Below are 14429 nucleotides of genomic sequence, written 5' to 3'. Positions count from 1 at the left end.
AAATTACCGTGTTTCCATACTTTGTCACTACCCTGTAAATATTTTCTATCCTTAAAAATTCACTCCCTTCCACTCAATGACTTTAGATCGTCCGTAAATTATTAATTTTTATTATATTTTCTTTATTTTTCAATGGGTTCCATCCTGTTTCCACCTCATTTTTTACTAAAATTTCATTTAGATATCGAAATCTTCGGATCCACAGACGAAAGCGAATATTTTTATCTTCGAGCGTAGAAGGAAAATAAGACATTTTAAAGTATTGATCGACATTACACAAAAACGGAAACTCACATGCAAGACAATTTTTTGCGCAATGTTCATTGGTTTAAAAGACCTCTTCATTTTTTATCTATTATTTCTCTGACAAATTATTATGAATATCTTGAATTTTTGAGCTATAATACATTACATTGTAAGATATAATTAAAAAATATACTGTTCATTTCACGGATTTGATTCGATGAGTGAACACTCACAAGTAAAGAAGAATCAACTAAGTAAAATAATGGAAACAAAATAGTCGAGGAAATGAAACTGAAAAAATGGCAAAACCTCGCAATTTTTTCGTCCAGCAGCGAATTGTACAAAAATTTGGGATTAGGCTCATTTCGCCCTCTAGTTCATTTTCTATATTGAGCCGTTGTACGCTTTTGGTTTTTTAAGGGTGAAAACTACCCCTAAAAAACTAAGATTATACAATATCATTTTAAACTTTAATATTGTCAAAATTTGGTTCTTATTAGTTACATGCTTTAAGATATACTATCATATTATTTCAACCCTTAAAACCACCCTTGTTGGAGCCATATATAAAAAATTGCTTATCCTAAAAGAATAATTTCGGCTTGCATCGATATACATAAAAATTTGAGATTAACTCTGTACTTCATATTCTGTAACATGCTCAAGGGCGTCGATTATTTTTAGGGGTGTAAACTACCCATTATTTTCAAAAATTATACAAAAACATTGTAAACTTTAATATGGGTAAAATTTGGTTTTGATTGGCTAAAAATAATGATTTGTTTTATGCTTTAGGATATATTATCATAATATTTCAGCCCTTAAAAACCACCCTTAAGAAAATTACAATTTTTATAAGTAAATAATTTAAGAGGAAAGGGTAGCGGTCAACAGGTAGCGAAAACGCGTTCCAAGATTGCGGCTGTAATTTTGAATATTTTTTCGAGATATTTGGCACACGTATTCGTAATATAATAAAGAATGGCGGTACAGAGCCCAATTTGAAAAACATATTAATATGTGGAAATTACTCTGTAATTAACTACAATATTAGAAAAACGAGCCTGTACCGCCATTAAGAAGGACAAAAAAATACACTTTCTTCAAATAAACTTTTTTATCCGATGTCTAGATTTTGTGTCATTTTGGAACTACTAAAATTTTTTATTTCATTAGTAGTTCCAAAATGACACAAAATCTAGGCATCGGATAAAAAATTTATTTGAAAAAGTGTATTTTTTTTGTTCTTCTTAATGGCGGTACAGGCTCGTTTTTTTAATATTGTAATTATTTATAGAGTAATTTCCACATATTAATATATTTTTCAAATTGGGCTTTGTACCGCCATTCTTTATTGTATTACGAATACGTGTGCCAAATATCTCGAAAAAATATTCAAAATTACAGCTGCAATCTTGAAACGCGTTTTGGCGATCTGTTGATCGCTACTGTATCACCGTAGAATTAAAGGATTTAAAAACATTTATTTACACAAAAATACGAATTTACAAATATGTAAAAGTACCACTAAAAAGAGAGTGGCATTCCATCTTGAATTTTATTGCCAAAAATTTTTGTTTTTTACATTAAAAAACTTTGGTTGTTGGTTGAAGATTTTAACTTTAATATTAGTTAGTAGTTGGGAAAAAATTAAAAAAACATTCAGCTACTAGTCCATTCTTTCACGGTTTTTGCTCTAAATTTAAAAAAACCGCTTGGATTGACATGAAATTTGGCATACGTCTAGCTCACATGTCAAAGAAAAAAAGTGATATTGTGCCGATATGTGCTTTTGCCCTGGGGGTGACTTTTACCCCCTCTTTGGGGTGAAAAAATATATGTCCAAAATAAGTCCGGAAATGGGTAAACTGACTAATTTTAAGTAACTTTTGTTCTATAGAGCTTTTTCGCCAAGTCAACACTTTTCCAGTTATTTGCGAGTGGATATGTTCATTTTTCAACAAAATAACCACATTTTTAGACGGTTTTTCGCAAATAACTCAAAAAGTAAGTATTTTGTCGAAAAAAATGTTCTTAGTAAAAATATAACCCATAAAAAAGTAAAAAAATGGTGTATATGTTAGGTCTCTGGATCTCGTAGAATCAGAGTTATAGCCAATAAAAAATAGATTCATATTCACCAAATTTCAAATATAATATTTCGACGTAAAATATCCAAAAAATTAAGCACTTTTTGGGGAAAACCTATTATAACTTTTTTAAAGTATTTAAAAAAAGTTTTATTTCTGTTTTTACAAAAAGTTTTTACAAAAAGTAGCAGTAAATTTAAGCAAGTTACGCTCAAAATAAAGTTCGTACCTTTTGTTTTTGCAAAAAAAAAATCGGGAAGACCACCCCCTAATTAGCAACTTAAATGAAATTAATCGTTACCGCTCCACAAGTTATTTTACTTATGTTGTGTTTATATGATCTGTAAGTTTCATCGATTCAAAGTGCTTATTTTTGAAAAAATTTGGTTTCAAAATAAAATTTTTAAAAGTTTAAATTTTGAAAAATATGCTTTTTTCAAAATAACTTAAAAATTGTTAGAGACACCAAAAATCTTGAAAAACAAAAAAAGTCAGATTTGCTTTTCTGAATATCATGTGTTTTTGAGTTTTTCTGTTAGACAAAAATTGACTAAGATTTGCTGTTTCTAAATTTGCATATATTCGTGATCAGTGACTCGTTCAACCCATTTTAACTACAGCCCTTTCAATAATAAGGACTTTGAACCGATGAAACTTACAGATCATATAAACAATATATGCACGAGTCAAGAAACTTGTGAAGTCGTAACGATTAAGTTCATTTAAGATATTAATTGTGGGGTGATTTTCTCGATTTTTTTACCAAAACCAAAAGGGACTAACTTTATTTTGAGCGTAACTTGTTTAGTTTTGATGCTAGAAATTTTTTTTATAAAACAAAAATGAAGCTTTTTTAAACTTTTTAAATAAGTTGTAATGAATTTTCCCCGAAATGTGCTTCATTTTTGGTTATTTCACGTTAAGATATTCCATTTGGAATTTGACGAATATGAACCTATTTTTCATTAGCTATAACTCTGCTTCTACTAGGTGTAGAGACGTGATATATACACCATTTTTTTAAATTTTTTACCGGCTATATTTTTGCTAAGAATGTTTTTTCGACAAAATACTTACTATTTGAGTTATTTGCGAAAATCCGTCTAAAAGCGTGGTTATTTTGTTGAAAAAATGAACATATTCACTGCCAAATAACTCGAAAAGTATCGACTTAGTGAAAAACTCTATAGAACAAAAGTTACTTAAAATTAGCCAGTTTATCCATTTCCTGACTTTCTTTGGACGAATATTTTTCCACCCCCAAGAGGGGGTGAAAACCACCCCCAGGGCAAAAGCACATATCGGCACAATATCACTTTTTTTCTTTGACTTGTTAGCTATGTGTATGCCAAATTTCATGGCAATCCAAGCGGTTCTTTAAAATTTAGAGGTTTTGCAATATTTTACCGTTAAAGAACGGACTATATGTATGGTTTTCAGAGGTGTACTGAGCACAGAGTACTGTAACTATTATGTATAAAAAATATATAATTAATACTATACTTTTGTGTATACTTAATGTAAGAAAATTGAAACATTGGCAAAAAAAATTGAAAGTACTACAAGGCACTTTCACATTTTACATTTATTTAACATTTAACATTATTTATTTAATTAACCAATATGAATATACCAACATAATTTTTTATTAATGTTCACTAAATTTACAGATTTAATAGAATGATTCTATTTTGCCTATTAATTTTATCACTAGGCTCTTGACTCTTGATACTCATTACTATGGCATAGAACCTTGAAGTTTGCTGTATAACTTGGCCCTGTAAAACAAAAAATTAATACAATCATTAAATGGAGAAGAAAGTTTGTAAAAACGGTGATAAACTCCAAATTTCTGGGGAATTACGTGCAGAAAATAGCACGTAAGGTGAGTGAGGTGTGTGAGGTGAAGTGCACTTTAGGATTTAAATAGTGTTTCAAAACTACTGTTTCGGTGAACATCTGCTCGGAGTTTGATTCATCTGCTCTAATTTCAGAAATTACAAAAAGCATTGTATTACAAAAAAATTAAAAACTCTTCTTATCGTCTTTGTTTCATGTCCGTCAAAACGTAATCTCCAAACCGTCAAAAAATATTAACATGGAGAGCTGTGACAGCAATTAATAAATTGTATTTTCCGCAAATCGCCAGGAAATTTTGACATTCCTGTCAAAATTTCTTGAAGAAAAAGTCAGGACTTCCTTACTGTAAGGAAATGTCATTTCCTTACTGTAAGGAAATGATATTTCCGTACAGTTGTTAGTGTTCTACATAAATGATAGAAAACACATTGCTTATAAGGAATTAATTTAAAATGCGATAATCCATAAAACGTCTGTATGCATTTTCGTACTTTTCTCTTGATTTCTTTGGCAATAATTCTAATGAAGCAGTATTCACTGCCTCAACCAGCTCTGGAGGAGTCCCAGGAATGGAAATTTCATCATCACTGATCATTTTACTTTCGAGAACACCAGCAATTAAATTTATAAGCGTCAAGTTTGACAATTCAACCTCAATACGTTTCCATAGTAACCCAAGTAATTTTATTAGGAATTTCAAAGCACCATTTATTTGGGAATAAAATTATCGCGTTTTTTTAAATCAATCAATATCTGTCGAATTTTAAACGATTTGCGGAAAAATAGTATGTTTACCTCGTAGGAAAAGCCACATTCCTGGACTCTGTGTTGCTAAGTCTCGGCTTGCGCCTCGACTTAGCAATTTTCACAGTCGTCCAGGAATGTTAAGCTTTTCCTACCCGGTAAACAATGTACTATTTTTATAAAAAAGTTCACCTAATATGAGTCAATACGGAGATAATAATATCTATCAAATCGCTGAGGAATAATAAGTCCCCGGAACCGACAGCATTTAACTGCTGAACTTTTGTTTCCCATAATTCGAGAGGTGTGAAAAACAAATTGCATTCCAGCAGGCTGGAAGGTAAAATTATAAAGCTTCAAAAAAATGGCAACCTCACACTGTGCAAAAGTTTGAAAAGATTGACCATGTTTACCGCCATGAATAAAATTTTCACGACCATTAAACTGAAAAGATTAACAAACAAAATTAAATTTCGAGCTAATCAGACCAGAATCCTCCTGCGTAGACCATATAAATACTGCATACACCCTCTACGAAATCCTGCTGTATAGACAATAAAAATACTGTGAGGATAATAATGGAACAATCGTTTGTAGGCTATTGATTATATTCAAAATAAGATAGCTAAAAGGAACTACAACGTTAACGTGGTTTTATTATTTCATATGGTCAATGGACATCTACATATGAAAAAACCGCGAAGTGCTACCATTTAAAGGGGTGCGTTTTTGAGAAATGGGTGAATTATTCCCTGGCCACAGGTTACATTAGGGTGAGTTCTATGCACTTTTGGTATAAAGATACCTACATAAAAATTGTTCCTGGTTAAATTCCCTATCTAAATATCGCTTTTTAAAGTCAATGATACTTTTTTTTACAAAAATATATTCAAAAGAAAAAGCACAAATAAACCCAAAAGAAAGAAATTTTGTTTTTTGTCCCATAACTTTTGTCCACGAGGATATAGGTATAGACATTGCTTTACAGAAAAAAAATCTACATATTTCTTCTTTAAAATGTTTTGTAGCAGAGGTAATTAGGATTTATAGTTTTCGAAATATGATTTTTAAAATTTCGCCACTCACAGCAATTTTGGGCAATTTTCCTTGTAATTTCGCAAATATTGTTCTGTAACTTTTTTCCACGTATCTTTAGGTATATGAAATGGTACACGTAATAGAAATAGAAATCAATTAGCTTTAAAATGGTCTACTGTCTAACGTTGTACGACTTTTTTTTTAAAGAGATTATGGTTTTGCAAAATTTTATACTTTTAACGATTTTTTATAATATAATATAAAAATAAAATTATATTATATTATGATATATTGTATATTATATAATATTATATTACATATAGTATATATAATATAATATTATATTATATAATATATAATACCTAATATAAAAAATATTATTTTTTACATTTTTTACGATTATTTTTGAAATTTCTCATTATAACTTTTTTCTTCTACATTTAGGTATATATTATATTATATAATAAAAAAAGCTTATTTTGTTTACTTTAAAATTTTGTATTACAAAAAATTCGAGGATTATTTTTGAATAAGATATTATTTTTCAAAATGTAATAAGTACTTGCAACGATTTTTGATTTTAGGATTATTTTTTAAATTTCTCATTATAACTTTTTTTTCTTGTACATCAATATACTATATATTGCTGAATAAAGAGGGCTTACTTTCTGTTCTTTAAAATGGTGTATCATCTATATTTAAATAATGGAAACCGAGTGATTCTTTGATATTTTTTTACCTGTATTATTTAAAATTATTTCTTTTACAAAAATTACATAAACATTAGGCTTAGAAAACATCACTTTAGTTAAAATTATTTAAACGTTGACATTTAAAAAAAAATTCAAAATCAAAGTCCATCTCTTCGTTAGCATTAGCTTCAATATCTTCCTCTGACACCTCAGTTACCTTAGAGTCCCACAATTAGTACCCATGCACATGCACCATTTTCAGAATATTGAAAAACTAATTCCTATCTTCCTACAACCGCAGTTTTTTGTACATCCTTTGGTACATTTACATGCTATTTTTTCAAGCAAAGCTTGTGGTGCAGGAGCTTTGACAGTAAATATTGGAATTAATCCATATTTTGAAGTTTGCCCGGCCGAGTCAAGTGGATCCAAAGTATTACCTATAAAAAATAAGATTCAATCATAACACACAATCACATAAAAAAGTTATAAGGAGAAATTTAAAAAATAATCCTAAAATCAAAAATCGTTGCAAGTACTTATTACATTTTGAAAAAGCATATCTTATTCAAAAATAATCCTAGAATTTTTTATAATACACCATTTTAAAGTAAATAGAATAAGCTTTCTTTTTTATTATATAATATATACCTAAATATAAAAGAAAAAAAGTTATAATGGGAAATTTAAAAAATAATCGTAAAAAATATAAAAACTTGTTAAAAGTATAAAATCTTGAAAAAGATAACCTCTTTAAAAGAAGTCGTACAACATTATACAGTAGAACATTTTAAAGGTAATTGATTTCTATTCCTCTTACATGTACCATTGCATATGCCTAAAGTTGCGTAGAAAAAATTACAGAAAAATATTTGCGAAATAACAAGGAAAATTGCCCAAAATTGCTGTGAGTGGCGAACTTTGAAAAATCATATTGCGAAAACTGTAAATCCTAACGACCTCTACTAAGCATCATTTTAAAGAGAAAATATGTAAGTTTTTTTTCTGTGAAGAAATGTCTATACCTATATCCCCGTGGACAAAAGTTATGGGACAAAAAACAAAATTTCTTTCTTTTGGGTTTCTTTGGACTTTTTCTTTTGAATATATTTTTGTAAAAAAAAGTATCTTTGATTTTAAAAAGTTATATTTAGATAGGAAATTTAACCAGGTACAATTTTTATATAGACGTGTTTGTACCAAAAGTGCATAGAACTCACCCTAATGTAACCTGTGCCCAGGGACTAATTCACCCATTTCTCAAAAACGCACCCCTTTAAATGGTAGCACTCCGCGGTTTTTTCATATATAGAGATTCATTGACCATATGAAGTAATAAAACCCCGTTAACGTTGTAGTTCCTTTCTATAGTACATAATCAATAGCCTATTGAATGGAACACACCACACAATGTCTTGGCTGTTCTACACTAATTATAGTACATTCTTTCACGGTTTTTGCTCTAAATTTTAAAAAACCGCTTGGATTGACATGAAATTTGGCATACGCATAGCTTACATGTTAAAGAAAAAAATTGATATTGTGCCGATGTGTGCTTTTGCCCTGGGGGTGACTTTCACCCCTCTTGGTGGTGAAAAAATATGTGTCCAAAATAAGTCCGGAAATGGACAAACTGACTAATTTTAAGTAACTTTTGTTCTATATAGCTTTTTCGTTAAGTCAACACTTTTCGAGTTATTTGCAAGTGAATATGTCCATTTTTTAATAAAATAACTACATTTTTAGACGGTTTTTCGCAAATAACTCAAAAAGTAAGTATTTTGTCGAAAAAAAAAACATTCGTAGCAAAAGTATAGCCTGCAAAAAAGTAAAAAAAATGGTGTGCGCGTTATGTCTCTGGACCCCGTAGAATCAGAGTTATAACCAATAAAAAATAGATTCATATTCACCAAATTTCAAATAGAATATTTCCAAGTGAAATATCCAAAAAATTAAGCACTTTTTGGGGAAAATCCATCATAACTTTTTTAAAGTGTTTAAAAAAGCTTTATTTCTGTTTTTATAAAAAGTTTCTAGCATTAAACTTAAGCAAGTTATGCTCAAAATAAAGTTGGTCCCTTTTGTTTAGGCAAAAAAAAATCGGGAAGATCACCCCCTAATTAGCAACTTAAATTAAATTAATCGTTACCGCTTCACAAATTATTTTACTTATGTTGTGTTTATATGATCTGTAAGTTTCATCGATTGAAAGTGCTTATTTTTGAAAAAATTTGGTTTTAAAATAAAATTTTTAAAAATTTTAATTTTGAAAAATATGCTTTTTTCAAAATAACTTAAAAATTGTTAGAGATACCAAAAATCTCGAAAAACAAAATAAGTCAGCATTGCTTTTCTGAATATCATGTAGGTATTTTTTGTTTTTCTGTTAGGCAAAAATTGATTAGGATTTGGTGTTTCTAAATTTGCATCCAGTCGTGATCAGTGACTCGTTCAACCCCTTTTACTTACAGATCTTTTAAGCAATGCATACACGAGTCAAGAAACTTGTGAAGTCGTAACGATTAAGTTCATTTGAGATACTAATTAGGGGGCGATTTTTCCGATTTTTTTACCAAAGAAAAGGGACTAACTTTATTTTGAGCGTAACTTGTTTACTTTTGATGCTGGGAATTTTATTATAAAACCGAAATGAAGCTTTTTTTAAACACTTTAAATAAGTTGTAATGAGTTTTCCCCGAGATGTGCTTCATTTCTGGTTATTTCACGTTAAAATATTCCGTTTGGAATTTGACGAATATGAACCTACTTTTAATTAGCTATAACTCTGCTTCTACTAGATATAGAGACATGATATATACATAAATTTTTAAAATTTTTTACACGCTATATTTTTGATAAGAATGTTTTTTCGACAAAATACTTACTATTTAAGTTATTTGCGAAAAACCGTCTAAAAGCGTGGTTATTTTGTTGAAAAAATGAACCTATTCACTGGCAAATGACTCGAAAAGTATTGACTTAGTGAAAAAACTCTATGAAACAAAAGTTACTTAAAATTAGTCAGGTTATTCGTTTCCGGACTTACTTTGGACGAATATTTTTTCACCCCCAAAAGGGGGTGAAAACCACCCCCGGGGCAAAAGCACATATCGGCACAATATCACTTTTTTTCTTTGACTTGTTAGCTATGTGTATGTCAAATTGCATGTCAATCCAAGCGGTTCTTTAAAATTTAGAGGTTTTGCAATATTTTACCGTTAAAGAACGTACTATTAGCCATAGGATGTGAAACCTGGAAATTGACAAAAACCCATTCAGATAAACTGCAAGTCTTTGTTAACAAATGCCCAAGAAAATTTGTTTGTATTTTCTGGCCCAACATCATCAGAAACGAAAATCTGCTACACCTGACCGAACAAAAGGGGGTAGAAAATGAAATAAAATCCAGAAAGTGGAGCTGAAGGCAATAGCTTCCAAGAGTGGAAGGATTTTCCTAGAATGGAACCCCCAAGAGAAAAAAAAAAACGTGTCGCTCATAAATGTGGCGTTAATAAAAAAAGTTGCAGATGAAACTGAATAAAATTGACCTAAGAAGTTTATACGCAATTGGAATGTGGAGGTTCCAAAAAGTACTGAAGATCTCATGTGTACATAGAATAACCAATGTAGCGGTATTGAGACGTAGGTATAAGGAAACAGCAGTAATTCTAACAATTGATTAAGAAATGAAAACTGAGATATGGGATATATTATGAGAGGAGATAATTATCTAATACTTCAGGTCACTAACTCATAGCTGAAGAACCTTAGATAATAGTTTGGATGTAGTAACAACGAATTATTTAGAGCCGCAGTCTGAAAAGTAAAAATCGGTCTGATAATTGCCAACCTTAGAAGAGGAGATGGTACCTAGAGAAAAAGCAAATGAAAAGTCAACAACGTTTCGGAACATGGTCAGTAAACACCGAGAAGAATGTGAAATATACTTACGTTAATAAAGTTATGGCAAATTGTTCCAGATTTAGTTTCGGAGGCTGACTGAAGGAAATTTCTATTACCGTAGGGGTTTGAAAATCGTAGACATGGGCATAAAATTTAGTGGTACTGATATTCCGTGGATCATCAAAATTGTATAAATGTTTTGAAATTTTTGTGGTGATTTTTCCACAGTGGAGGCTTTCCAAAATGGTTTTTTCTTCCAATCCTTCAGTTTTGACTGTTAGATTCACTTTCGCCGGCTTTGAACATGTAATCCGGACATCTACGTCCAAGTCAGGTTTAGTGGGGGAGTTAACATAGTTGATTCTTGTGAAATATTTGTCGCTTGATTTTGATATGTTAAATGTGAATCTATAATCGGTAGTAAGTTCATCTGAAATAAAATAGTTATTAAGGTACCAAGGGTATTATAAGAATAATAACGCTTTATATTAATGGTGTATATTAGGGTGGAAGGAAAAAGGTCAAAAAATAAACGAAAAGAAAAATTCTTGTGGCTGTCGTTTAAAAGTTGTGTCAGGTGATGAAAACAATTGGTGTGAGAGCATTTTAAAGTAAAAAAAAATATCTTGAGGTTCCATATTGGATTTGAAAAATGAAAAAACAGAAAAATTATTTTTGTCGAAAAAATCAATATGGCTCTGATCAAATTTCAATGATCGTGTTTTACCAACTACGTGTGACATTCTAAAGTGTGACATTACATTCGTAATTAACTAAAGTTGACAAATAATAATAAAGATCCATCTATCGCCGACGCGCGACGCCGACGCGACGTCTTGAATGTCGTTGCAACGAAAGTAGAACAAATATGAATAAAAGCTTCTATTCCAACATTAGCGCATAAGTGCATTCAAGCGATGATTTAAAATATTTATACAGAGTATCAAAATCTTAAGCGATAGGTACACAAAAACTCAGCAAGCATCTGATTCATAAATAGAAAAGATTTGCCAGTTTCGAAAGGAGTGTAAAAAGTTATTGAGTATCGCGGCTTGCAAGTGCAACATGACTAGAACTGTGTGTGTGTACTTGTTATAAAATCAAGAAAGTACCACAAAATGAGCGAAATTTTCTTCAAGATCAACGATTCTGTCGAAAAATGGCAATTGGACCAGTGGATATTGCAGAATCTGCAGTAATAAGGAAGAAAATGGAAAGAACCATGAAGGCAAAGGCAAGTTCTCAAAAATATAATACCTACTGACGAAATTGTTCTTAAAGCATGTACCGTCGATTCCTGTAATCCTCCCGTAAGTAGCAGCTTTTCTGACTCAAATTCTTCTGATGCAGATGATCATGAAGAAGAATCATTGCTCCTTTGTCAACAGTTACAGTCCAACCATCTACGTCACAAATACTGCGGCACTTCACTTCAATGGCTAGTATGCTTATTTCATTGCAATAGCTACCTCTACGTCATTTAATTCAAGAGTTAGATGGACGCACCAGTGGACCACTTGGTTTTTCAGGGCCAATAGGGAAACTTCTGGAACGCTGTGAAGAGAAGGCTGTTGTCGATTTTGTCGCAATAGGAAACAACCTAGCAATATTATTAGAAACAACACACCTTAGTACCGATCAGAAGGACTTGTACCAAATCAGTCAAGCAGTTGCTGCGGGAAAATGTCCTAATGATTTGAGCCTTAAAAAACCTGGGAAAATATCACACGCAAGGTGGCTGACAGTTGATAATCGGTTGCTTCGATTGTATGTTGGAACTAAATGTCCCAGCCCCCAATTAATTATGTTAGTAGGTTTCATCCAAAAAGTGTACGCACCAAAAAAAAGAAAAAGGATTTTGGTTTTCCAAAGAAAAAAGATCCGGAGATTCAAAATACCAACATTAAATTTTAGTGCTGCAGATTATAATGACTTAATTTCTATTTCTGGATTCAAAGTTACGGTTCCTCCTTTGCTAAAACACATTTCCAATGAAGATGTAAGGGATATGATTGATTCTGGGAATTACAACAACATGGAGGTCTTAAACTGCACTTGTCATACAAAATCCGTGGAAAGAACTGTTAAGTTAGTAACTGAAGCATCAGCTGCTGTTTGTGGACCAGAATCAAGGGATGGCTTTATTTGTTCAAGGTTGCAATCTAGAAATATTATGCCGTTTTTTAACACAAAATCAGACTACCAATCTTAAAATGTATATATTATATCATAAAAAAATTATTTAGATTCAAAGAACTGATACAAAATTAATTTTTAAAATTTTATTTTTTTTTGATATTCCCAAAAATTTAAATTTAATATGGAACCTGAAGATTGGGTCCAAAACAAAAAATATTTCTTACAGTTTTATTATACATCAAAACACAACTTTGTCGCACTAGCCCCATAAAAAATAATGACTTCGAATTTTTCGTTCCACCCTAGTGTATATACAGAGGGCCTTTGGCCCGAGGGATATACGTTGACCGAAAGCGTTATTATCTATAATACCCGTGGTGCCTGCAACGTTTAATATCCGACTAAATTATTCTTTATTTGCAAAAATTTTTAACGAATTTAATGAATTAGTTTTTAAATAATGTTATTTTTCAAAATAACGCCCTAGGTCATTATCGCATACTTAACTGACTTCGAAATCATGACATTATTACAAAATTATTAAATAATATACAGGGGGTCCAAAAAGTTTCCTGAGAAATGAAGACAGGAGAATATTCAGATATTTTTAAGGCAATTTAATCCAATTCACCTAGCCCAAAAATGCTTTTAAATGTTTGCTCACTACGGAGAGCAATGGATTGTATCCTTGCCTAGTATCTATTGTTGTCGTCCCTTCGTATTTACTCAGTGTTTGTTGTACGTTTGCCGACAGTATTTTAAATATTGCATATATTTTACCTGGTATTGGATACATGGGTACGATACATTGATCGGAGTAAGGCTTGGCGCCTCGTAATAAGAACAACTTAAGGGAGCTAGAACTCTTTGAAATCGAGCCTTGTGATTAGTTTGTTGTTTATAAATACCTCCATTATAAATACATAGTACTTTTACCTCCAGAATGTTCCATTTAGAAAAACGAAAACTGGTACGGTTATTATTTATACTCCAGATATGAACAGTGGCGTAACTAACGCCAATGCAACCAATGCGGTGCATTGGGGCGCAGGCCTTAGGGGGGCGCAAAAAACTGATATTCTGGAAAAATTTTAGCAAAAAAATACGTTGAAGCAAAACTCCCTGTAGCTTCCCGAAAATAAAAAAATGTAAAAAAAATATTCGTGGTATTTTGTTCCCTTCACTCACTTCCGTTCAGTCACAACAGAATATTGACTCTTTTGTTGACTCTGGTAACTCTTTTGTTTACTATTATCGTTATCTTATCTCCTCGGCGCGACGATGCACATCTGTGTTTATGGCTTTCTCATCCCAATGCTTTTGTTTATTTATCGTTGTTAGCTACAAATATATTCAAATAAAATATTTTAGTATTATTTTAGTAACTAGGACAACGTGTCCCTGTCAAGTGTCAGTCCTTGTTGTAAGATCGTACGGTTCAGTAGCTTTATTTGTTACATAAAAATACAAAACAAATTTTGTCGGTGTATTTGTTATACAATTGAAATAAGTGGACCGTTTATTTGTGCGTTTTAGTGGATTTAGTGGAAATAAAAGAAAAAGACCTAGTGGTGCTGAGTTCCGAAAAAGGAAAAAACAAGAAGATGAAAAAGTGAAAAAACTACCAAAGATTGACATGTTTTTAAAAAAACACGATTTTGCTGACACTTCTAAAGGTCAATCAGGTGACGATGGTATTGGTGAGAGTGAATGTGAG

General features: G+C 31.2%; 1 protein-coding gene across 1 annotated transcript in view; it reads right to left on the bottom strand.

Moving 5' to 3' along the window:
• Positions 1-3966: 3966 nt before the first annotated feature.
• The window catches only part of LOC126887664 (attractin-like protein 1), a 32308-nt gene continuing 21845 nt past the window's right edge, over positions 3967-14429 (bottom strand). The window contains exons 3-4 of the mRNA XM_050655299.1: positions 10622-11003; positions 3967-4114 (exon numbers count right to left, since the gene is read on the bottom strand). Of these exons, the coding sequence (XP_050511256.1) occupies positions 4075-4114; positions 10622-11003 (422 nt within the window). The 3' untranslated portion in view covers positions 3967-4074. The remainder of the gene's footprint in view (positions 4115-10621; positions 11004-14429) is intronic.

Source organism: Diabrotica virgifera, chromosome 7, assembly GCF_917563875.1.
Source record: "Diabrotica virgifera virgifera chromosome 7, PGI_DIABVI_V3a".
NCBI lineage: Eukaryota > Metazoa > Arthropoda > Insecta > Coleoptera > Chrysomelidae > Diabrotica > Diabrotica virgifera.
Note: the sequence above shows the minus strand (reverse complement) of the source record. Positions and strands in the feature narration are given on the sequence as shown.